Consider the following 25,308-nt stretch of genomic DNA (forward strand, 5'->3'; position numbering starts at 1 on the left):
TACAGTAGTGTACTATATAGGGAATAGGGCTCTGGTCTATAGTAGTGTACTATATAGGGAATAGGGCCCTGGTCTATAGTAGTGTACTATATAGGGAATAGGGCTCTGGTCTACAGTAGTGCACTATATAGGGAATAGGGCTCTGGTCTATAGTAGTGGAGAGCTATGAAGAGACTGATGGCTGATGTACTGAACTGGGCCATCTTCAGTTGTTTTGCAGTGAATAGTCACTTTGGTCAATAACATAAAACCAGGGAGGGACTACCTGCACTAGCCCATAATACTCGTTCTCGCCATTGCAAAATGTTTCGCTACGGTGTGCCCCTAATGAATTGGACCCAGGAGTCGGAGTGGCCAGAGCTACGCACCAGTAGCAAGGTTTTGTTCCAGCCTTACCATGACACCTTGATTTCACTAATCAGCTGATACTCAGAACCTTGATAAGCCGAACCAGGTGTGTTGTGGGTCTGGAGCAGGGCCTCCCGAGTGGTACAGTGAGCTCTAGCTGTGCCACTAGAGATCCTGGTTCGAGTCTGAGCTCTGTCGCGACCGGGAGACCCATGGGTCGGCACACAATTGGCCCAGTCGTCCGGGTTATGGGAGGGTTTGGCCGGCAGGGATGTTCTTGTCCCATTGCGCTCTAGCGACACCTGTGGCGGGCCGAGTGCAGTCCACGCTGACACGGTCGCCAGGTTGCGGAGTTTCCTCCGACACATTGGTGCTTCCGGGTTAAGCGGGCATTGTGAAAAGAAACAGTGCGGCTTGGCTGGGTTGTTTCGGGGGACGCACCGCTCTCGACCTTCACCGTACGGGAGTGCCAGCGGTGGGGCAAGACTAACTACCAAAGAAAAAAGGGGTAAATAAATAAAAATAGGTCTGGAGCAAAAGCCTGCTCTGTCAGTAGCTCTCTATATGAAGAGGATTTGGTCACCTCTGTGCTCCTGGCTGGGTTTACAGTGCAATACAGCGCCACCTTGTGTTACAGAGCAGTAATGGCAAACGGCAAAATGAAATTGGACGAAGTATCTGTAACCAGGTTTTCACCCAACTTTAAAAAAAAAAAAATTAAAAAATCTGAGTTAAGTAAAAATGTCATGACAGGACTGATGGAAACAAAAATGTGTTTTCGGTAAACTTTCCAAATGTCGACAAAAAAAAAAATACGCTGGACAAGGTGGGATCTTTTTGTGTCAGTAAAATCGCTTTTATGCAGATATTTATATAATAACCATCATATGGAAGTAACCGTGGAGTCACGCGATGACGTGGTGTGTGGTCCTCCCCATATTACTCGTCGGTAAAGCAGTTTATTAGGCTACAGATGAAATAAGTTATGAACTTCACAGGGTGGTGAAACTGCACGTGATGAGCTTGATGCTCCTTTCCAATACATTTTGATGGTCTTCTTCTGGTGACATGATCGTCAATGTTCTGAAAGAGCTGGGCTTTTGACAAATAAAAATGATTTCTCTCTTTAGTACATAAATCTCTTCACTCGCTATACAACGCAACATGTCTTGTGAGACAACTACCAAGAGTTGAACATGCAATGGAAACTGACGTGGGAATTTAACCCTAAATGTATTTTATGTGACCTACGTCATCACACACAGCCGGTTATCTGCAACAAGTCAGTTTAATGGAAACACATCTCTCTCTCGTGGGACAACATTTATATTGTTTTTTATGCTGATTTGACAATATTCACATTGAAAATCTCCCGTCAGACGGAAACCGGGCTGGTGAGTTACTTTAAAAAACAAAGTGGAGCGAGAATGAGAATACAAAAACACACAAAAATCACACTTTATTTAAAGGAGCTGTTTTTTGGGGGGAAGTTACTCTGTTTTACAAAACAAAAAGGTATATTACAGTTTACCTCCATTATCGGACAGTATATGAGTCCTGCACTCAGATCAGGGCTACATTCCTGGGGCCGTATCAATGGTCTCAGAGGTGATCTAGGATCAGTTTTGTCTTTAAGATTATAACAAATACAATTATATGGTCAGGGGGAACCTGATCCTAGATCAGCACTCCTAGTCTGGGACTCATGATACATAACGGCCCCTGGACTAAGAAGCACTTTCAATGAAGATTCTCAATGAAAAATAGTGTTTTAGAGTCCTTGAGTATGCTTCACCTGGGTCCGGGAAACCAGTCCTGTAAGAACTGGGTCAACATAGAAGACTAGAGAGTCTTCTAACATTCATTTACAGAGGAAAGACTGTCGGCTGACTAGGGTTGAAAAATTCAGGGAACTTTCAATGAATTCCCTGGTTTCACAGAAATCCCAGATGTAGGATTTCCTGAATAAAGGGGGAATAAGTAGGGAACTCGGTACTCTACAACCAGCAGTTCTGGAAAATTAGGGAATATATATATAAAAAAAAAAAAGTATGACACCTTATGTTAAAAAATAAAAATGTATCTTTTTAAAAATCGAATGAAATTAAAAAAATTTACCCATCAGCTTTCAGTGAGTGCTCGGTGACGGTAAGGAGAGGAGACCAAGGGACTGTCAGCGATGAGGAGGACATGTTGGAGACAATACAAAATGGAGGACCAAAGGATTTTGTCATAGTCAGGGTTGGGGTCAATTCACTTTCAATTCAGAAAGTAACCCAAATTCCAAAAGGTTCCTAATTGAAACACATCGAAGAGAAATTGAATTTCAGTGTATTTTCTGAATTGACTGGAATTGAAAAGGGAATTGAGCCCAACCCTGGCACTAGTTAACTATGCACCATACAGCTGGAGGGACAAGGACGAAATAACATACTGGCTACGTCCCAAATGGAACCCTATTCCCTTTATAGTGCACTACTTTTGACCAGGTCCAATGGTACCCTATTCCCTACATAGTGCACTCGTTTTGCCCGGGCCCATAGGCCTCTCATCAAAAGTAGTGCACTATGTAGGGATTAGGGTTCCATTTGGAATGGACAATAGGAATAGGACCTGTTCTACAGTAAAGCTCCCTAAAAACACACTGACTGCATCACCTGCACTGTGAGATGCCTTTGAGTTGTTTATCAGTCCCATTTCACTTCCTCCCTCATTCCCCTCCCTCTTCTTCTCTCCCTCCTGGTACAGGGATCTACTTCTCTTCCTCTTCATCCCCCTTTCCTTCCTTGTCTGTTTTTGGGGCATCCTTTCCCTCTTCCTGTTTCCCATCCTTCTCTTCCTGGTTCGGATTGATCTCTTCCTGGTTCGACTTGATCTCTTCCTGTTTCCCATCCTTCCCTTCCTGGTTCGACTTGATCTCTTCCTGTTTCCCATCCTTCTCTTCCTGGTTCGACTTGATCTCTTCCTGTTTCCCGTCCTTCTCTTCCTGGTTCGACTTGATCTCTTCCTGTTTCCCATCCTTCTCTTCCTGGTTTGACTTGATCTCTTCCTGGTTTGTGGTGACCTCTTCCTGTTTCCCATCTTTAGGCCCCTCCTCCTTTGCGACCTCCTGCAGGTTGTACTTCCTGTATAGAGTGTAGTCCCTGACGACGCTGACGCAGCACACACTCTTGATGACCTCCACGATGATGGTGAGCTCAGGGGTGGTCAGGTCAACCTTGTTTTTAGGATTCATCTTCCCCACCAGGCCTGCAGGGGGAGATAAACATAATGAGCGTGGCCCGGTACAGAGGGTATATGAGGTACAGAGGTTATATATGAGGTACAGAGGTTATATATGAGGTACAGAGGTTATATATGAGGTACAGAGGTTATATATGAATGAGGTACAGAGGTTATATATATATGAGGTACAGAGGGTTATATACGAGGTACAGAGGGTTATATACGAGGTACAGAGGGTTATATACGAGGTACAGAGGGTTATATACGAGGTACAGAGGGTTATATACGAGGTACAGAGGGTTATATACGAGGTACAGAGGGTTATATACGAGGTACAGAGGGTTATATACGAGGTACAGAGGGTTATATACGAGGTACAGAGGGTTATATACGAGGTACAGAGGGTTATATACGAGGTACAGAGGGTTATATACGAGGTACAGAGGGTTATATACGAGGTACAGAGGGTTATATACGAGCTACAGAGGGTTATATACGAGCTACAGAGGGTTATATACGAGCTACAGAGGGTTATATACGAGCTACAGAGGGTTATATACGAGCTACAGAGGGTTATATACGAGCTACAGAGGGTTATATACGAGCTACAGAGGGTTATATACGAGCTACAGAGGGTTATATACGAGCTACAGAGGGTTATATACGAGCTACAGAGGGTTATATATATATGAGGTACAGAGGTTATATATATGAGGTACAGAGGTTATATATATGAGGTACAGAGGTTATATATATGAGGTACAGAGGTTATATATATGAGGTACAGAGGTTATATATATGAGGTACAGAGGTTATATATATGAGGTACAGAGGTTATATGAGGTACAGAGGTTATATGAGGTACAGAGGTTATATGAGGTACAGAGGTTATATGAGCTACAGAGGTTATATGAGCTACAGAGGTTATATGAGCTACAGAGGGTTATATGAGCTACAGAGGGTTATATGAGCTACAGAGGGTTATATGAGCTACAGAGGGTTATATGAGCTACAGAGGGTTATACGAGCTACAGAGGGTTATACGAGCTACAGAGGGTTATACGAGCTACAGAGGGTTATATGAGCTACAGAGGGTTATATATATATATATGAGGTACAGAAGTTATATATATATGAGGTACAGATGTTATATATGAGGTACAGAGGTTATATATGAGGTACAGAGGTTATATGAGGTACAGAGGTTATATGAGCGAGCACAGTACACACACACAAAGGGTTTGCCCCATGGAGACTGGACAGGTGTGTGAGATATGAATACACTAGGAACATATAGAGACAGTTTCCTAGATGTAATCTCTACCCAGCATGCTTCTCAGTCCAGGCCTAAAGGCTGAACCTGTGTCTGGGGGAAACTGGTCCAATGAGATATACAGAAACATCTAGGATAGAAGTGGTCGGAGCAAGCAGACACGAGGCTACAAGACTGTTTTGCTAGTACAGACTGGGATATGTTCCGGGATTCAACCACAACAGTCACGAGCTTCCTCAATAAGCGCATAGACAATGAGGCGCCCAAAGTACCTATAAGAACGTATCCAAACCAAAAACCATGGATTACAGGCAGTATCCACGTTGGGCTAAAGGCTAGAGTTACCACTTACAAGTACCGGGACATGGACACATACAAGCCTGCTACGACATCAAACATGCAGAAGGAGAATATAGGAGGAATCCTAGTAGACCGGCTTCGATGCTCATCGTATGTGGCAGGGCTTGCAGACGATAACGTTTTACAAAGGGAAACCCAGCCATGAGTTGCCCAGCGATGCAGAACTCCCATACGAGCTAAATGCCTTTTATGCTCGCTTCAATGAATACAACACTGAGTCTTGTGTGAAAGCACCTGTTGTTAAGGATGACTGTGTGATCTCACTCTCCATGGCCGATGTAAGTAAAACTTTTAAACAGGTTAAAACTAGCAATGCTGCCGGGCCAGACGGAATACCAGGGCCTGTTTTCAAAGCATGCACAGACCAGCTGGCATGTGTCTTCAAGGGCATTTTCAATCTCTCCTTGTCCCAGTCTGGAATCCCAACATGATTCAAACTGACCACCATTGTCCCTGTTCCCAAGAGCTCCAAGGTAACCTGCCTAAACAACTATCGTCCTGTAGTACTCACAACTGAAATGATGAAGTGTTTTGAAAGGCTGGTCATGACTCACATCAACACCATCATCCCAGAAACTATGCACCTACTCCAAATCGCATTCAGATACACAGATGACGCAATCTCAAATAGACTTCACACTGCCCTCTCCCACCTGAACAAGAGGGGAAATAACACCAAAGATCCCCCCAAGCTCATCATAGAGCTGTGGACCCTGGGACTGAAACCCTCCCTCTGCAACTGGTTCCTGGACTTCCTGACGGGCCGCCCACAGGTCGTGAGGGTAGGCAACAACACCTCTGCCACGCTGACCCTCAACACGTGGGCCTCTCAGGGGTGTATGCTTAGTCCCCTCCTGTCCTTCCTATTCACCCACGACCGCACACGACTCCAACGCAGTCATCAAATTTACCCGACGGTGGTATGCCTGATCACCGACCCCAATGAGCCTACAGGGAGGTCAGAGACTTGGCAATGTGTTGCCACAACAACCTCTCAGTCAACGTAGGTAAGACCCAAGGAGCTGATGGTGGACTACAGGAGAACGAGGGGAGAGCCCCGTCCCCATCCACATCAACAGGGCTGTAGTGGACTACAGCCTCGTCACAGCCTCGTCACTTTACCCTGCCTTCATGTACATATCTACCTCAAATACCATATTATTATCTATCCTGATGCCTAGTCACTTTACCCTGCCTTCATGTACATATCTACCTCAAATACCTTATTATTATCTATCCTGATGTCTAGTCACTTTACCCTGCCTTCATGTACATATCTACCTCAAATACCTTGTACCTCTGCACATTGATCTGGTACTCCCTGTATATAGCTCCACATTGATCTGGTAATGGTACTCCCTGTATATAGCTCCACATTGATCTGGTACTCCCTGTATATAGCTCCACATTGATCTGGTACTGGTACTCCCTGTATATAGCTGCACATTGATCTGGTACTCCCTGTATATAGCTCCACATTGATCTGGTACTGGTACTCCCTGTATATAGCTCCACATTGATCTGGTACTCCCTGTATATAGCTGCACATTGATCTGGTACTCCCTGTATATAGCTCCACATTGATCTGGTACTCCCTGTATATAGCTCCACATTGATCTGGTACTTCCTGTATATAGCTCCACATTGATCTGGTACTCCCTGTATATAGCTCCACATTGATCTGGTACTCCCTGTATATAGCTGCACATTGATCTGGTACTCCCTGTATATAGCTGCACATTGATCTGGTACTCCCTGTATATAGCTCCACATTGATCTGGTACTGGTACTCCCTGTATATAGCTCCACATTGATCTAGTACTCTCTGTATATAGCTCCACATTGATCTGGTACTGGTACTTCCTGTATATAGCTCCACATTGATCTGGTACTGGTACTCCCTGTATATAGCTCCACATTGATCTGGTACTGGTACTTCCTGTATATAGCTCCACATTGGTCTGGTACTGGTACTTCCTGTATATAGCTCCACATTGATCTGGTACTGGTACTTCCTGTATATAGCTCCACATTGATCTGGTACTGGTACTTCCTGTATATAGCTCCACATTGATCTGGTACTGGTTCTCCCTGTATATAGCTCCACATTGATCTGGTACTGGTTCTCCCTGTATATAGCTCCACATTGATCTGGTACTCCCTGTATATAGCTCCACATTGATCTGGTACTCCCTGTATATAGCTCCACATTGATCTGGTACTCCCTGTATATAGCTCCACATTGATCTGGTACTTCCTGTATATAGCTCCACATTGATCTGGTACTGGTACTCCCTGTATATAGCTTCACATCGATCTGTTACTCCCTGTATATAGCTCCACATTGATCTGGTACTCCCTGTATATAGCTCCACATTGATCTGGTACTCCCTGTATATAGCTCCACATTGATCTGGTACTCCCTGTATATAGCTCCACATTGATCTGGTACTCCCTGTATATAGCTCCACATTGATCTGGTACTGGTTCTCCCTGTATATAGCTCCACATTGATCTGGTACTGGTTCTCCCTGTATATAGCTCCACATTGATCTGGTACTCCCTGTATATAGCTCCACATTGATCTGGTACTCCCTGTATATAGCTCCACATTGATCTGGTACTCCCTGTATATAGCTCCACATTGATCTGGTACTCCCTGTATATAGCTCCACATTGATCTGGTACTCCCTGTATATAGCTCCACATTGATCTGGTACTGGTACTCCCTGTATATAGCTCCACATTGATCTGGTAGTGGTACTCCCTGTATATAGCTCCACATTGATCTGGTACTCCCTGTATATAGCTCCACATTGATCTGGTACTCCCTGTATATAGCTCCACATTGATCTGGTACTTCCTGTATATAGCTCCACATTGATCTGGTACTGGTACTCCCTGTATATAGCTTCACATCGATCTGTTACTCCCTGTATATAGCTCCACATTGATCTGGTACTCCCTGTATATAGCTCCACATTGATCTGGTACTCCCTGTATATAGCTCCACATTGATCTGGTACTCCCTGTATATAGCTCCACATTGATCTGGTACTGGTTCTCCCTGTATATAGCTCCACATTGATCTGGTACTGGTTCTCCCTGTATATAGCTCCACATTGATCTGGTACTCCCTGTATATAGCTCCACATTGATCTGGTACTCCCTGTATATAGCTCCACATTGATCTGGTACTCCCTGTATATAGCTCCACATTGATCTGGTACTCCCTGTATATAGCTCCACATTGATCTGGTACTCCCTGTATATAGCTCCACATTGATCTGGTACTGGTACTCCCTGTATATAGCTCCACATTGATCTGGTAGTGGTACTCCCTGTATATAGCTCCACATTGATCTGGTACTCCCTGTATATAGCTCCACATTGATCTGGTACTGGTACTCCCTGTATATAGCTCCACATTGATCTGGTACTCCCTGTATATAGCTCCACATTGATCTGGTACTCCCTGTATATAGCTGCACATTGATCTGGTACTCCCTGTATATAGCTCCACATTGATCTGGTACTGGTACTCCCTGTATATAGCTCCACATTGATCTGGTACTGGTACTCCTTGTATATTGATCTGGTACTGGTACTCCCTGTATATTGATCTGGTACTGGTACTCCCTGTATATTGATCTGGTACTGGTACTCCCTGTATATTGATCTGGTACTGGTACTCCCTGTATATTGATCTGGTACTGGTACTCCCTGTATATAGCTGCTCATTGATCTGGTACTGGTACTCTCTGTATATTGATCTGGTACTGGTACTCTCTGTATATTGATCTGGTACTGGTACTCCATGTATATAGCTGCTCATTGATCTGGTAATCCCTGTAAATAGCTTAATTATTGTGTATTTTATTGTATTCCTCATGTTAGTTACCATTTTATTTTTAAACTCTGCATCGTTGAGAAATGTTCGTAAGCATTTCAATGTACATCAGTTGTATTCGGTGCATGTGATCAATAAAATGTGATTTGGTGTTATTCTCTTGTCTCTGAACACACTGTATGTCGAGATGTGTTTCCCAGTACTGTGTCCATGTAGCCTACCTGCCAGGGCCTTGATGATGTCGTCCCTCTTGTTGTGGGAGCTGTTCCGGGACTTGAAGGCGATCTGGTAGGTGCCCTGGTTGGGGGCTTTAAACCACGGCTCTAAGAATTCACTCAGGTACTTATCCATGTCCTCCTGGAACGCCTTGCACGTTCCACTCACCTAGAACACACAGAGAACCATCAGAACCACAAGGAACTGCCCCCCCCCCCCCCCCCAAAAAAACACACATTCCCAAAAAGAGAAATTCTTCCTGCTTGTCTCTCCCTCTCTCTTCTGGTTGGAGGGTCAAGAAACCTCCATGTCACCTGATACTCAGCCCCATGACATTACATGTGCTCACCGGCAGCATTCTGAGGATGACTCGTGACTTGTTCTTCTTGGTGATGTGGAGGTCTGACAGGATGTGATGCACCAGCTTATCAGGGTCTAATATATATATATATATATATATATATATAGATATATAGAGATAGAGAGAGAGAGAGAGAGAGAGAGAGAGAGAGAGAGAGAGAGAGAGAGAGAGAGAATAAAAAGACTAGTTAGTTATAAAAAAAAGACTATTTTGAGGACTTCTGAATAGGTCTAACTGTCAATGTTGGCAGTTCTTTATTGAACTAAGGATAAAACCTAACCTGGTCCCAGATCTGTTTATGATATCATGTTATCAAGTAGTGGCATGACGGCACAAAACAGACTGGTAGCCAGGCTAGGATAAAACAAATTATTATTGAAATGAGCTGAAGAACTATGATAAAAGTGTCTGCTAAATGAGTCGTCTCCGATAAGTCGTACTCTTCTCAGGGCCCTGGTCCAAAGTAGTGCACTATATTTGGGCTCCCGAGTGGCGCAGCGGTCTAAGGCACAGCATCTCAGTGCTAGAGGTGTCACTACAGACACCCTGGTTCAAATCCAGGCTGTATCACAACCGGCCGTGATTGGGAGTCCCATCGGGCAGCGCACAATTGGCCCAGCATCGTCTGAGTTTGGCCGGTGTAGGCCAACAAATAATTTGTTCTTAACTGACTTGCCTAGTTAAATAATGGTTAAATTAAAAACATGAATAAATAAATATATATTGTGAGTCTTTTGAGACATGCTTCATCTCTTTCTAAGGAGCTGTCAAACTCTTCCTCACCGAGGTTCTTGGTCTTGATGAAGATGACGTTGTTGGCCCCGCTGTCCATGGCCTGGAAGCGCCGCTCTCGTTTCCCTGACGACGCTTTGAGCTGCTTCACCTCCTTCTTCAGAGCTGCCTCCACATCTTCATCATCCTCTTCCTCACTACTGCTCTCCTCGGGTTCCTTAAACTGGGTTGTCAGGAGAGATTAGAGAGGTTAGTTTAAACTAAAAAAGTCAGATTTATAACTATTAACAAAGATTACTACCAATAAAGATGTACAGTACAAATAATAACTACTAACAATTCACACTACAACATTTCGTAAAGTTGGCTTGGCTCAGTTACTTTAGAAATGACTCCGTTCTCCTACTCCTATTTACGTTCAGTTGATCCCTGATTTGAATGACATGATCGGACAGTTATCCGTTCCACTCAACGGTTTTTCACCAGTGATGACTTCAAGGAAGGCATTAAGGGAAACACCTCTTCACGTATTCGTACACGGCCTAGCTAAATGTACTGCTTACATTCTCAGGTCCGTAGAGTTGGTCGGCGTATTCGTTTAGCAGGTTGAAGGCTTCCGCGGTGCATTTCCTCTCGTTCATATTACATGTGATGAGAATACCTTGCATGCCCACCTCGAGCTCCCGGGAACCCTTGTACTTCTTACTCCGGTGTCCGCCGCCATAGCGTTTCTTACTGCGCTTTCTCAAGTCTTGTGCTTCGGACATATTTGATCATATACAGGACTCCTGGATAATAGTTTAACAGTTAGAAAAAAAAACACATTTACCCGGATAACGTTAAGTTATCTATCTAGTTTATTATTTGGCACTAGCAAGTATAGCAGAATTGGCTAGCTAGCTAACATGCAAGCTAGAACAACAAACGACACGAGCAGGGATTGCTTACTTTCGCTACGGTGCTAAACGTCAATCAGTAACCGTACACGTTGGATTAAATGCTAACAATGTATCGATTAATTTGCTAGGTTATAGAAATACTAGTCGACGTTTATCGTACTCTTCTCAAGTTGAGTCTGAAGGTACTCGTGGGCTCCTTCGTTCATTCAAACACGCGAGTGTTGTTAGCAGCAAAAGTGGAATCGGCGTATCGACTTCAAAATAAAAGTCCCCAATTGAAACATGCAAACTAATAAAAATATTGAAATCATGACACAATTGGGCCTATAAATGTTAAACAAGGTTGGAATGTTGTTAGATGAATTCAACAGAAGACTATTTGACAACAAAAATGTTAAATCCGTTGATCGCACTGTGGATGTATAAACTTAGGGATGATGGTCCATGCACACCAAGACAGTCGTGAAGAGGGCACGACAAAACCTATTCCCTCTCAGGAGACTGAAAATATTTGGCACGGGTCCTCAGATCCTCAAAAGGTTTTACAGCTGCACCATCGAGAGCATCCTGACTGGCTGCATCACCGCTTGGTATGGCAACTGCTCAGCCTCCGACCGCAAGGCACTTACAGAGGGTAGTGCGTATGGCCCAGTACATCACTGGGGCAAAACTTGCTGCCATCCAGGACCTCTATACCAGGCGGTGTCAGAGGAAGGCCCTAAAAATGGGAAAGACTCCAGCCACCGTGGTCATAGATTATTCTCTCTGCTACCGCACGGCAAGCGAGTCTTCTTGGGTATGATGCTACAAGCTTGGCACACCTGTATTTGGGGTGTTTCTCCCATTCTTCTCAGCAGGGTCAGGTAGCCAGGGAAGACCAGTCTGTGACGGAGTTGAGGTGAAGTTTTGCAGATACAACACTATATTCTCTCTGTGCAGTGAAACACTGGACAAGCCAGATGCTTCCAAGTATGAAACTATTTTAAGGCAGTCTGTCACGCCCTGACTTTAGTTCCTTTTTTATGTCTCTGTTTTGGTTTGGTCAGGGTGTGAGTTGGGGTGGGCATTCTATGTTTTTTTTCTGTTTTCTTTTCTATGTGTTTGGCCTGGTATGGTTCTCAATCAGAGGCAGCTGTCTATCGTTGTCTCTGATTGAGAACCATACTTAGGTAGCCTTTTTTCTACCTGGTGTTTGTGGGTAGTTGTTTCCTGTTTTGCGTTGTGTCACCTTTCAGGACTGTTTCGATTTCTGGAAAAGAGGAAGTTATTTTATCTCAGTACGTCTACAGATTATCTCTTCTACCTGTTCTCTTATCTCAGCCTGTCTACAGATTATCCCTTCTATCTGTTCTCTTATCTCAGTACGTCTACAGATTATCTCTTCTACCTGTTCTCTTATCTCAGCATGTCTACAGATTACCCCTTCTACCTGTTCTCTTATCTCAGCATGTCTACAGATTACCCCTTCTATCTATTCTCTTATCTCAGCATGTCTACAGATTATATGTTCTCTTATCTCAGCATGTCTACAGATTATCTCTTCTACCTGTTCTCTTATCTCAGCACGTCTACAGATTATCTCTTCTACCTGTTCTCTTATCTCAGCACGTCTACAGATTAGCTCTTCTACCTGTTCTCTTATCTCAGCACGCCTATAGATTAGCTCTTCTACCTGTTCTCTTATCTCAACCAGTCTACAGATTATCTCTTCTATCTGTTCTCTTATCTCAGTACATCTACAGATTATCCCTTCTACCTGTTCTCTTATCTCAGCATGCCTATAGATTATCTCTTCTACCTGTTCTCTTATCTCCCTGTTTTTTGTTTGCTTGGAAAATGTCGATACTGGAGACTGTTATCAGAAGAAACTGTGTAACCAAGCATTTTTATAGCAGCTAAGAAAATGCATTGTCGTTAATTGGAATGTTGGTTGCCCTCCCACAATGTCACAATGGGTGGCAGAAATGTCAAGTTATGTACCACTAGATTTTATTTATTACAAGTTTAAGGGCAACTTTCAGAAGGTCTGGATGCCTTATATGGAGACAGTATGACAAAATGAGTCTGTATTGAAAACATGCCCGGGTCAGGGGAGATACCTAGTCTATTTAGGCAATCCCTAGCTGCTGGGCTACTCAGTCCTGGTCCTGGGGGTCTGTGTGTTGTCACTCTGGCCTTGGCCTAACACACCCGAAACCAATAATGAATGTTTCACTAAGATCCTTAAGCTGAGCGGGGTGTGTTAGGTTGGTGCGCTGCAGAGTGGTGGACCCCTTGGGGCAGAGTGGTGGACTCCTAGGGGCAGGGTGGTGGACTCCTAGGGGCAGGGTGGTGGACACCTAGGGGCAGAGTGGTGGACACCTAGGGGCAGGGTGGTGGACTCCTAGGGGCAGGGTGGTGGACACCTAGGGGCAGGGTGGTGGACACCTAGGGGCAGGGTGGTGGACACCTAGGGGCAGGGTGGTGGACACCTAGGGGCAGGGTGGTGGACTCCCAGGAGCAGGGTGATGGACCCCTAGGGGCAGGGTGGTGGACACCTAGGGGCAGGGTGGTGGACTCCCAGGAGCAGGGTGGTGGACACCTAGGGGCAGGGTGGTGGACACCTAGGGGCAGGGTGGTGGACACCTAGGGGCAGGGTGGTGGACCCCTAGGGGCAGGGTGATGGACCCCTAGGGGCAGGGTGGTGGACTCCTAGGGGCAGGGTGGTGGACACCTAGGGGCAGGGTGATGGACCCCTAGGGGCAGGGTGGTGGACTCCTAGGGGCAGGGTGATGGACCCCTAGGGGCAGGGTGGTGGACACCTAGGGGCAGGGTGGTGGACTCCCAGGAGCAGGGTGATGGACCCCTAGGGGCAGGGTGGTGGACTCCTAGGGGCAGGGTGGTGGACTCCTAGGGGCAGGGTGGTGGACTCCTAGGGGCAGGGTGATGGACTCCTAGGGGCAGGGTGGTGGACTCCTAGGGGCAGGGTGGTGGACTCCTAGGGGCAGGGTGGTGGACTCCTAGGGGCAGGGTGGTGGACTCCTAGGGGCAGGGTGGTGGACACCTATGGGCAGGGTGGTGGACTCCTAGGGGCAGGGTGATGGACTCCTAAGGGCAGGGTGGTGGACTCTTAGGGGCAGGGTGGTGGACTCCTAGGGGCAGGGTGGTGGACTCCTAGGGGCAGGGTGGTGGACTCCTAGGGGCAGGGTGGTGGACACCTATGGGCAGGGTGGTGGACTCCTAGGGGCAGGTGATGGACTCCTAGGGGCAGGGTGGTGGACTCCTAGGGGCAGGGTGGTGGATTCATAGGTGCAGGGTGGTGGACCCCTAGGGGCAGGGTGGTGGACCCCTAGGGGCAGGGTGGTGGACCCCTAGGGGCAGGGTGGTGGACTCCTAGGGGCAGGGTGGTAGACTCCTAGGGGCAGGGTGGTGGACTCCTAGGGGCAGGGTGGTGGACCCCTAGAGGCAGAGTGGTGAACCCCTAGGAGCAGGACGGGGCGACCCTGCTATATTGTGTGCAAGTAAAAATAGCTCTACAGTCTATTAGGCCTATGAGATGAATTATATGGAGGATGTGCTGCTCCCGAGTGGCGTAGAGGTCTAAGGCACTGCATCTCAGTGCAAGAGGTGTCACTACAGTCCCTGGTTCGAATCCAGGCTGTATCACATCCGGCCGGGATTGGGAGTCCCATAGGGTGGTGCACAATTGGCCCAGTGTCGTCTGGTTTTGGCCGTGGTAGGCCGTCATTGTAAATAAGAATATGTTCTTAATGGCTTGTCTAGTTAAATAAAGGTCAAATATATATTTGGCATCTTACATTCAAACAATGAATCCTGATCTAGGATAACTTTTTAAAACATGAAATTATTTGGCTTGCTCTAAAATTATTATTTGTAATAATTTTTTAAAACTTTGGTTTCCAAACCTTTTCCTTGGGAATAAAAAAAAAAAGTTGGGAAGGAAATTGTGTTGGGAGTGAGTTGAGTTATTGACTAAACTGGTGGGGGTCGGGCGTGCAGCCAGCTCGGGCTGTCTGGCTGAAATTTGATATAGAGGATGTCTCTATAAAGACAATCAAGTCTTTGTGCTTTTTTTTTTTTTTTTTTAAGAGTTAATTTGTTAGGCTTTTGGTTAAAGGTGCAACACAATATAGATTTTTGAATGACCTTTGATCTACTTCAGTCGTATCAATCACTTATCCATATGTAATAATCTCTTACCTAGCTTGATGACTGTGGGCATTATTGCTTACTTCTTGTTGTTCTAAATAGAGATGACTAGAAGGGTCATGGGTCATATTGGATTGTGTAGAAAGGCAGGAAGTGAGCTTTAGATCCAAACAATCTGGAGCAGGAACCCCAGACCCCCCGCCAGGGTATGCCCCCTCCCCACTTCTAAAACCAAAGTTGCACCCCTGTCTTAATTGTTACCCAGAAATTATTTGATATTGAGATAAAAACGGCTGCATTGGACCCTTAAACACAATCTCTTTCTCTGAGAAATTGTATTGGTGTAAAATAATAAAATAAAACCCGGATTTGACCTGTTAGTGCTACTGGCAAGAACACGTAACGTTAGCTAGCTAACAAAGCTCGAAATGCAACATCTCAAGGAAAAAGGTAACTAGTAGCTAGCTAGTAGTTTGCTATCGTTGCAGTGTGGTAGCGTCCGCAGAGAAATGTTCCTAAGATTGTTCTCTCTTTGGCCTCTGTCTCATAGCTAACTAACTAGCTAGCTAAAGTGAGTTGTTTAAGTTGCGATCAAGTGATAGCTAGGCTAGCGAGCTATATAAACTAGCCTATTATGAATTCGGCAAAAAAACATTTATCTTGTCATTTGTCGTGGTAGCCTCACGTTATGTCAAGAACAGTATTTGTATTAGGGATCCCCATTAGCTCGTGTCTAGGCAGCAGCTACTCTTCTTGGGGTCCAAACACACCAAAGCACCCACATTACATATAAAACAGTGAACTATATTCGTATGTGAACTATGGGACTCCCAATTACGGCCGGGGGTGATACAGTCTGGAATTGAACCAGGGTATGTAGTGACACCTCAAGTTCTGAGATGCAGTGCCTTAGAACGCTGCGCCACTCGGGAGCCATCTCCAGATCCTTCTCTTAATTGCCTTTAACTTTTTTTTTTTGTGTGCCTATAATCGTGGTCAATCTACGTTGAGAGCAGCCGTTTCTATGGTAATTTAAAGGGAAAGGCTCAGAAATACACAATGAAAACAGGAACAGATTGTCTTTGTGGAGGGTGGATATTGAAATTCAGTCTGTTAGCTTCATGGCTTCCGACATGAGTGCTACGGGTCGGTATTAATTTAGGCAGGTTACCTTAGCTTTTTTGGGGAACAGGGACTATGGTGGTCTGCTTGAAACATGTAGGTATTACAGAGTCGGTCAGGGAGAGGTTGAAAATGTCAATGAAGACACTTGCCAGTTGGTCCGCACATACTCTGAGTACACGTCCTGGTAATGTCTGGCCCTGCGTCCTTGTGAATGTTGAGCTGTTTAAAGGTCTTACTCACATCGGCTACGAAGAGCGTGATCACACAGTCGTCCGGAACAGCTGGTGCTCTCATGCATGCTTCAGTGTTGCTTGCCTCGAAGCGAGCATAAAAGGCATTTTGCCCATCTGGTAGGCACTGGGCAGCTCGCGCCTGGGTTTCCCTTTGTAGTCCATAATAGTTTGCAAGCCTGCCAGATCCGATGAGCGTCAGAGCCATTGTCAACTTCATAACAAACACTGTGAGGAAGCTGTGAGTGGAAAAACGAGATCTGTGAGCCCTTTCCAAAAGCCATGGAATATGTTTGACTGAAATGCATAATTTGAGACTTGCCAACATTCATACAGACTCCTACATACACTGATAACAGTCTGCACTCCAACATATAGACCTCAGGGATAACTAGCAACATGGTATCATTTGGAAATGACTAACCTTATTTCTGTACGCTCAGGTTGACTTCCCCAGGGAATGTCCCACAAACAATGTCTCCTTTTCTGAATGTGTGCCTGTAGGTCCCTTTCTTCCCCCAGCGTCTCTGCGTCTTTTGGTTCCTCCACTGCGGCTGGTGTCTGTAGCTCTATGGCAGGTTGACTTCCCCAGGGAATGTCCCACAAACAATGTCTCCTTTTCTGAATGTGTGCCTGTAGGTCCCTTTCTTCCCGCAGCGTCTCTGCGTCTTTTGGTTCCTCCACTGCGGCTGGTGTCTGCAGCTCTATGGCAGGTTGTTCAGCGGAGAGACGTCGTGGACTACGGCTCGGTGGAGGAGTTTGTCATCGCTGTGTTGGACGTAGTCCCGGATCTGATGAGTTACAGAGAGAAAGTCCAACTCATCATGGGCCTGAGAGCACAGGTGAGAGATGGTGCTGATGGGTGGAGATCGTGGGCCTGAGAGCACAGGTGAGAGATGGGGCTGATGGGTAAATGAGAGCCTCGGGAGAACCCCTTGTTTCAACACGGGGGGTGAGATCACTTCATTAGATGCATGTAGTTGTCTGGTTATAATCTGGGTAAATCTATATGAAGTAATTAGCTTGAGAACTAGGCTATACCGTATTGCATTGCTATAGAAATTGATATTGGCCCATGAAAAAGTATTCTCCCAATGGCACAGTTTTCATATTTTCTGAAACATGATGCATCTACCGCCGTGCTTAAAATGTCTCCATGGGAACAAGGCTCAGCTGCAGTCAATACACTGGTTTTGTTTGCTGGCTCACGCACCAGTATAATTTGATGGAATTCTTTAAAAAAAATAATCTAACTTTTACTCCCATCAGCTGGTTCTGAAGTTGTTGCACTCAGAACACCTAGCTGACTCTGACACCATCCAGTCACACCTGAATAGAATGAAGACCTGCAGCATCACTCATAGGGACAACCAGGTGAGTGTCACTCAGAACACCTAGCTGACTCTGACACCATCCAGTCACACCTGAATAGAATGAAGACCTGCAGCATCACTCATAGGGACAACCAGGTGAGTGTCACTCAGAACACCTAGCTGACTCTGACACCATCCAATCACACCTGAGTAGAATGAAGACCTGCAGCATCACTCATAGGGACAACCAGGTGAGTGTCACTCAGAACACCTAGCTGACTCTGACACCATCCAGTCACACCTGAATAGAATGAAGACCTGCAGCATCACTCATAGGGACAACCAGGTGAGTGTCAGAACACCTAGCTGACTCTGACACCGTCCAGTCACACCTGAATAGAATGAAGACCTGCAGCATCACTCATAGGGACAACCAGGTGAGTGCCACTCAGTGACATTGTAACTCTGCTGGTATTATTTGTAGTGGTTGATACCAAACCATAGCGACAGAAACACGGCTCACTTTTGTATCTGTGTCATAATGGCTTCTGGGACAGCACGGCCGGCGCCATTGAGGGCTGTCTCCATTTTAAAGAAGTCAATTTTCTTCTTAGTGTAAAGCTAATATTGGTGATGTACCACCCCCTGCAGTGCTGGAGTCCGGAACCAAATCTAGAGTGTCATTCATTTATTGTGGCCACAAGATGACGGTCATATAACATAAAGACATTTGAAAACAATAGCACTCTATATGAAAAAGAAGACTTCGCTCTGATCATTGGCTGATCATTCCCAATCCATAGGAATCCCCACCCAGTTGACTACTTAAAAATTGTGGAAGCCCTTAATGTCATTATTCATGCTAAAATAGGTTATATCCATCCAGAGCCTTCATTCTATGGTTTTCAAATCATTACAGCTGTCTCAACCCCTCGGGGAAAAAGGGTTTTGCGATAACTAGTTATGTAACGGGGAAATGGGTGGGTAAACGCTGATCCCTGTTAGTAAGGTTCACGGGTAGTAAGGTAACGCTCCCTACACTTTCAATGCATTTTCCCACAAAAGTTGGACAAACGCTCACGGCAAGATAAGGTACATCAATGGTATTCACACAGCTTGCGATTGTGCCACGTGCTCTGGTTAACCAGGCAAGGTGTTATAGATGCTGGCTCTTTTCATTTATTCACTGTGCTATCCGTACTTCCTGTTATTCACTGTGCTATCCGTACTTCCTGTTATTCACTCTGCTATCCATACTTCCAGTTGTTCACTGTACTATCCATACTTCCTGTTGTTCACTGTGCTATCCATACTTCCTGTTGTTCACTGTGCTATCCATACTTCCTGTTATTCACTCTGCTATCCATACTTCCTGTTATTCACTCTGCTATCCATACTTCCTGTTATTCACTCTGCTATCCATACTTCCTGTTATTCACTCTGCTATCCATACTTCCTGTTATTCACTCTGCTATCCATACTTCCTGTTATTCACTGTGCTATCCATACTTCCTGTTATTCACTGTGCTATCCATACTTCCTGTTATTCACTCTGCTATCCATACTTCCTGTTATTCACTGTGCTATCCATACTTCCTGTTATTCACTCTGCTATCCATACTTCCTGTTATTCACTCTGCTATCCATACTTCCTGTTATTCACTCTGCTATCCATACTTCCTGTTATTCACTCTGCTATCCATACTTCCTGTTGTTCACTGTGCTATCCATACTTCCTGTTATTCACTGTGCTATCCATACTTCCTGTTATTCACTCTGCTATCCATACTTCCTGTTATTCACTGTGCTATCCATACTTCCTGTAGATTTGTGATCCTGAGGTGGAGGCATCAGAATCCAACTTCCTGAAGCTGATTAAAACGCTGCTGGAAGACCCAGTTGAGAGAGAACACTTCTTTCAGGTCAGTGACTAAGTAGCTGATTCTGTTGATGATGATGAGGAGGATAATAACTCCAAGGTGTTGAATGCTTTGACAAGGTAGTGTTAAATGCTTAGATTCAAAAAGCACTGTCCTATTCTCTACTTCCTGTCAGTCACTGTCCTATTCTCTACTTCCTGTCAGTCACTGTGCTATTCTCTACTTCCTGTCAGTCACTGTGCTATTCTTTACTTCCTGTCAGTCACTGTCCTATTGTCTACATCCTGTCAGTCACTGTCCTATTGTCTACTTCCTGTCAGTCACTGTCCTATTCTCTACTTCCTGTCAGTCACTGTCCTATTCTCTACTTGTTTGGTTGTTTCTCAGAACGTTTTTCCAGAGGAATTCGGCCCAAAGTATCACTCTGCACTGCAGACTCTGGTGTGGGAGTTCCTCTCCAGACTGGAGAATCTGCTTCCAACACCGACCCTTCAACAGGTACCACCATAACGTCTTACTACCTTCATCAGCGTCGGACTGAGGATAGCCTTCATACATCAGGGTTATACCAAACGGGGACTTTACATAAATGCAAAAAATATTAATTAATTGGATGAATAGATGCATAAAAGGTATATTTTATTCTATACCATTTGTGCGTTTTATACCATTCATGCATATTGTCAGCGTCCTGGAAAAACACGGTTTCTTTTCAGATGCATAAATGTGGTATACTTCAGCAGCCACACTTTAAATATTGTACAACTTAATTTTGCCTTGTAGTTATTCTTTGGAACACTACTCGTCTTACACCGTTTAAGCTAGAAATGCCATTCAAAACTTTAAAACGTGCAGACTGGTCTGGAATAGTGTGCTTAAATACACATTTTTTAAACCATTTATACTTTTAAAACTATTAAATGTTTTTTCCTCCTAAAAAAAAAAACGTAATCCACTAATGGAATTTCTTCAACATTCTAAATGCTTCCGTTGTTGAATACTCCCACGACTTCTAACATTCTATTCACTGTTAACATTGTCACTTTTGATGCAAATCAGCGACTTTGAACACTTTCCCAACAACTTAGACAAAAACCTAGAGCATACAACATCTTAAGGGTGTTTTATACTTGGCCTAACGACGTGTTTGTAGACAATTACAACTCGACAGGTATCGTTGGTCAAAACGACATTTCATTTTATACTCAGGTGGAACGTCTGTAGACCGGAGCTGCGACTGTCGGTTTCCATGTTCATGTTGCAGACAGAAAGCTGAACTTTGACCCTGTTTCAGCGTCCGTTGTCATGGTTACCAGAAACGAGAGCGCACACGTTCTAAAAAATCTTAAGTAGAATGCCCTGCTTTTATTTCGTCACATTATTTAGATCTTGTTGTAATTTATCTTCCTGTAATGATGAATACAAATTAGCTAAAGTTAAGACGTTGTCAGCTATGCTCTGGTCATTATTTTAACTGGCTAGGCAGCTAGCTAACAAGCTAGAAACAAACCAAACATTGTTTAGGAAGTTGCTTTTAGCGAGGTTATGATATTATAGAACTGGATCTGTTGTCATTGTCCAGCCATTCTCTTTTCCTCAGACTGCATCGTGGTTTCTCCCTGACCCCTCTGTCCTGGAGGAGTGTGGGCAGTCTGTGCGTCACCCTCAACCTTTGAGGACCCTCCTCCAGTACCACACCAACCTTTCTCCAGTCCCACATGTTGAGGCCAATGGTAGGAGAAGAAGACTTTTTGAAAAATGAAGGAGTGATCATTTTAATGTTTTTTTTTGTACGGTTTTTGACATTCATGTTTTGATATTGCCTTTTCTTCTTCTCTTGTCCTCGGTTCTGTCATCTGGAGACAACCACATCCTGTCTCCATCTCCCCGAGAGTCATTCACTGACCAAGCTGACCCAGAGATCCAATCAGAACCCTTACAGACATTTATGACCATTCAAAGCCCTGCATCATATTACTTTGAGTCAGAAACACCTTCGCTGGATTACAGGGAGAGTCAACAAGGGATGAATTTAGACCGCACAGCAAATGTCGACATTCTGCCTTTGAATGAAGAGGTAGAGTGTGTAAACAAGGAAACTCTTGACAAAGAGAGTGAAATGGATAAAGTTTTTCTTCACCTTCGTGCTGACAGTGGCCCGAGAATCCAACCAGGAGCTCACCGCTTCGAAAAGGAAGTGCAGGACATTTCTAATGTGTCTACGTCCTGTCGGCTCCTTAAGCCCACGGTGCTGCTGCACAGACTTGACATTACTGATATGCTGTCACCTGTGTCAGAGGACTTTCCAACGCCGAGCAGAGAGAGGCTTCAGATTGACAATGTGGAAACCCAAGGACAGAGAGAAGGACGGGTCATATCACAAAAGAGCGAGAGGAATGTCGACGTAGAGCCCTCAGATAGCCAGCCTCAATATCCTCTGGTCCCTGGCCCATGCCATACTAAGGGGCAGCCTAAAAGAAGCATGCGTGTCAAAATATGCTCCTTGTGTGGGAAAACTTTCAGGGAAGCAAAGGATTTGACAGCACACATAACATCTCACACTGAGCAGAGGCCTTACCAGTACACCCCGTGTAGACGAGACGTTGAACACCATGAGGACTTACAGAAACATCGTCAGAATGTGTGTGAGGTGGCAATTCAACCAGAAGAGGATAACACGTCTGCGACATCTACGGAGGATTGCACAGAGATATCCCAGCCCCACGACACTTTACCCCAGAGAAGGCACATGAAAATCCAACATGGTAAACCAAGACAGTCTTCCAAAGTCACCAAATGCTCCCTGTGTGACAAGACCTTCAGTAAGGCATCACACATGGGGAAGCACATGAGATACACACATGGGAAGCTCCTGTGCCTCAACTGTGGGGATGTTTTTGAGAACTCCACTTTGAAGAAACATAAAAAAGTGTGTTCGAAGACAAAGAAACGTCTCTCTTGCTCTCTGTGCGGGGACACCTTTGATCTCTCTGAGCCAAACGAGCGTGAGGACGGGAACCCACAGCAACTTCCGAGGAGGGCTCTTCCAGAGGCCAGCGCTCTTTTAGCGGCAGTAGAAAATGCGACAGAGATACCTCAGCTCTCAAACACAACACCCCAAAACCCAACCACCTCCAATGCTCTGCCCTTTCAGCTAGCTAATCATTACAGAAAATGCCTTTTATGTAAAGAAGCTTTTGATAATGGAGAAGACCTGAGAAGACATCTGAGATTTCAACATGGTGTACTTCCTTACCTGTGCTTCAAATGTGGGGAGAGTTTCCAAAGCACATCTGATCGGGAGAAACACTCGGACGAGTGTTCCGGTCAAAACATTCCAGATTCCAGAAAGTGTCCCGGGTGCAGGACAAGGACTTCTCAATATAGACAGCAGCAGCAGGAAATGACAAGTCAGGAAGTGAACCTTAAAAGACAGCAGACAGCCTGGCCACTACATACAGGGGAAAAGGAGATGGAGATCCCACAGTCCAGCAGCACAGACGTTGACTTCTCAAATGACTCTCGGCAACACCAGATAAACCAATCAGTCAATCAATCAAACTTATTGGTAAGGTGCTTTTTCGATCAGCGAACTGCTCTCGCAGTAAGTCGGTCTGGACCCCGAAGAGCCAACCAGTGTGATGAGAGGAACATTCAGACACAGCAAGACTTTAATGAGGAAGTCAATCCAAGCCAAACACTAAGGGAGGTTGACCCAGCAGGTGGAGGCACATCTCCGCCTTCAAGGGGGAACGGGATAGAGACTCCCCACAGTACTGAATCCCACAACCCAACAACCTGCCACGCTTCCCCCACTCTGCCCCCCGGTGTGAATTTAGATTCTAGAACATGTCACGTGTGCTCTAAGAGTTTTCGTAGGAAACAATCCCTGATTTTGCATCTGAGACGTCACGGTGAGGGGGCCATTAAGTGTCCCATATGTTCAAGGTGCTTTGGTCGTAACAGGGATTTAAAGTTTCACCTAGCCAACAAATCAGGTTGTGGGCCACTGCGCCGTAATCTTACCACCGTAATCGTTCCCACAAAAGACACGTCGGTCTTCACTTGCCCCGAATGTCTGCAACAGTTCACAAGCGAAAAGAAACTGAAATCCCACATGGTATGTCACACAGGAGATGGCTTCTCCTGTAGCTTTTGTGGCAAAATGTTTGCCGGACATAATCAATTAAAGTTTCATATTCGTTGTCATAGTTACAGGCCTTATCTGTGTGATACGTGTGGCAAGGATTTCCCATCTCAGAGTGCGTTGGAATCCCACGAGCGCGTGCACACAGACGAGCGGGCGTACTCTTGCACAGATTGCGGGAAAAGCTTTAAGCGGAAGGGAACCCTGACGCAACATCGACTGATTCATACGGGAGAGCGGCCGTTTGCCTGCACTCTTTGTCGAGTACGTTTTACCACCAATAAGCATCTGAAACTGCACATGATGTGTCACACGGGGGAGAGGCCTTTTAAATGTCCGCTTTGTGGGAAGGGCTTTAGACAGAAAGGCGATTTGAGGCAACATCAACCTTTGTGTTCCTAGTTGCCTTGGCGCTCAAGAGTTAAGATAAAAGAGTTCTTATGTTCTTATTGTGTCTGGCAGTATTCAGACGTAATGTACTTCCGTCTCACCCTGCGTTCATAACATCTGGTACATTTGTGAATAGCAGCAATCCGACTGTGAAAAATCCACTTGAACGCCTCTCCAACTGGTAATTACTTGTGGGGAAACTCGTCTGTCATCTCTGAGCTTCCGACTTCTGCCACATGCTGAACTCTGACGTCACATACAAAAGGACATGACCTTTGATAACAGCATTTTTAGCAGTTAAATGCAACAACAAAACATTATTTATAAAAATAAATAAAAAAATCGATTCGTTTTTTGAAAACAAGTTGTTAGTGAGCAGGTTGCTGTTCATGGTTGACACAGCTTTGCCATCAGCCAATCAGCGTTTTCTAAATTGGTTCAAAGCTTGTGAATGCACTCAACTCGTTGCGCACAGTTTCCCGTTTGTCATGAAGGCAGCATAAAGCCCGCGGGAAGTGCCGCAGGTGCATTCCAAGACGGTTTGGAATGGAGACTTCAACTTACGATTTTGACGAGGTTATCAATTAGCCTATTAGACCAATGTCAATAGGGATGTTTCCAAATGCAATAGATCTTATTCCGCCCGTCGCATAAATAAGGCCTATTAAGTACGACAGGAATGGTTTAATTTCTTTGTCTTGCACAATTGTCCATGGCTGTCTTATTGCAACGATCCATAACTTTCTGAGAGGAGATCAATATTGTCGTGTATCTGATTCGAGGAATCACTGAAGACTGAAATGCTGATAA

General features: G+C 45.0%; 2 protein-coding genes across 3 annotated transcripts; one reads left to right on the forward strand and one right to left on the reverse strand.

Moving 5' to 3' along the window:
* Nucleotides 1–1,790: 1,790 nt before the first annotated feature.
* LOC129846198 (THUMP domain-containing protein 1-like) lies at nt 1,791–11,512 on the reverse strand. Of its 2 annotated transcripts, none has more exons than XM_055914185.1 (6): nt 11,425–11,512; nt 10,929–11,153; nt 10,417–10,588; nt 9,622–9,707; nt 9,278–9,440; nt 1,791–3,597 (listed from the first exon to the last, which is right to left on the reverse strand). In XM_055914185.1, the coding sequence occupies exons 2-6, from the start codon at nt 11,130–11,132 to the stop codon at nt 3,101–3,103; spliced, it is 1,122 nt and encodes a 373-aa protein (XP_055770160.1). In that variant the 5' UTR covers nt 11,133–11,153; nt 11,425–11,512; the 3' UTR covers nt 1,791–3,100. The 2 variants fall into 2 exon arrangements, with proteins under 2 accessions (XP_055770160.1, XP_055770159.1); XM_055914184.1 differs by having other exon boundaries at nt 11,314–11,510.
* Nucleotides 11,513–15,780: 4,268 nt separating this feature from the next.
* On the forward strand, nt 15,781–25,302 carry LOC129846199 (zinc finger protein 585A-like). Its single transcript, XM_055914186.1, has 7 exons — nt 15,781–15,863; nt 17,408–17,610; nt 18,038–18,142; nt 19,908–20,003; nt 20,349–20,459; nt 21,562–21,694; nt 21,824–25,302. The coding sequence occupies exons 1-7, from the start codon at nt 15,842–15,844 to the stop codon at nt 24,508–24,510; spliced, it is 3,357 nt and encodes a 1,118-aa protein (XP_055770161.1). The 5' UTR covers nt 15,781–15,841; the 3' UTR covers nt 24,511–25,302.
* The last annotated feature ends 6 nt before the right edge of the window (nt 25,303–25,308 follow it).

Source organism: Salvelinus fontinalis, unplaced genomic scaffold (assembly GCF_029448725.1).
Source record: "Salvelinus fontinalis isolate EN_2023a unplaced genomic scaffold, ASM2944872v1 scaffold_0475, whole genome shotgun sequence".
In the NCBI taxonomy this organism is placed as follows: domain Eukaryota; kingdom Metazoa; phylum Chordata; class Actinopteri; order Salmoniformes; family Salmonidae; genus Salvelinus; species Salvelinus fontinalis.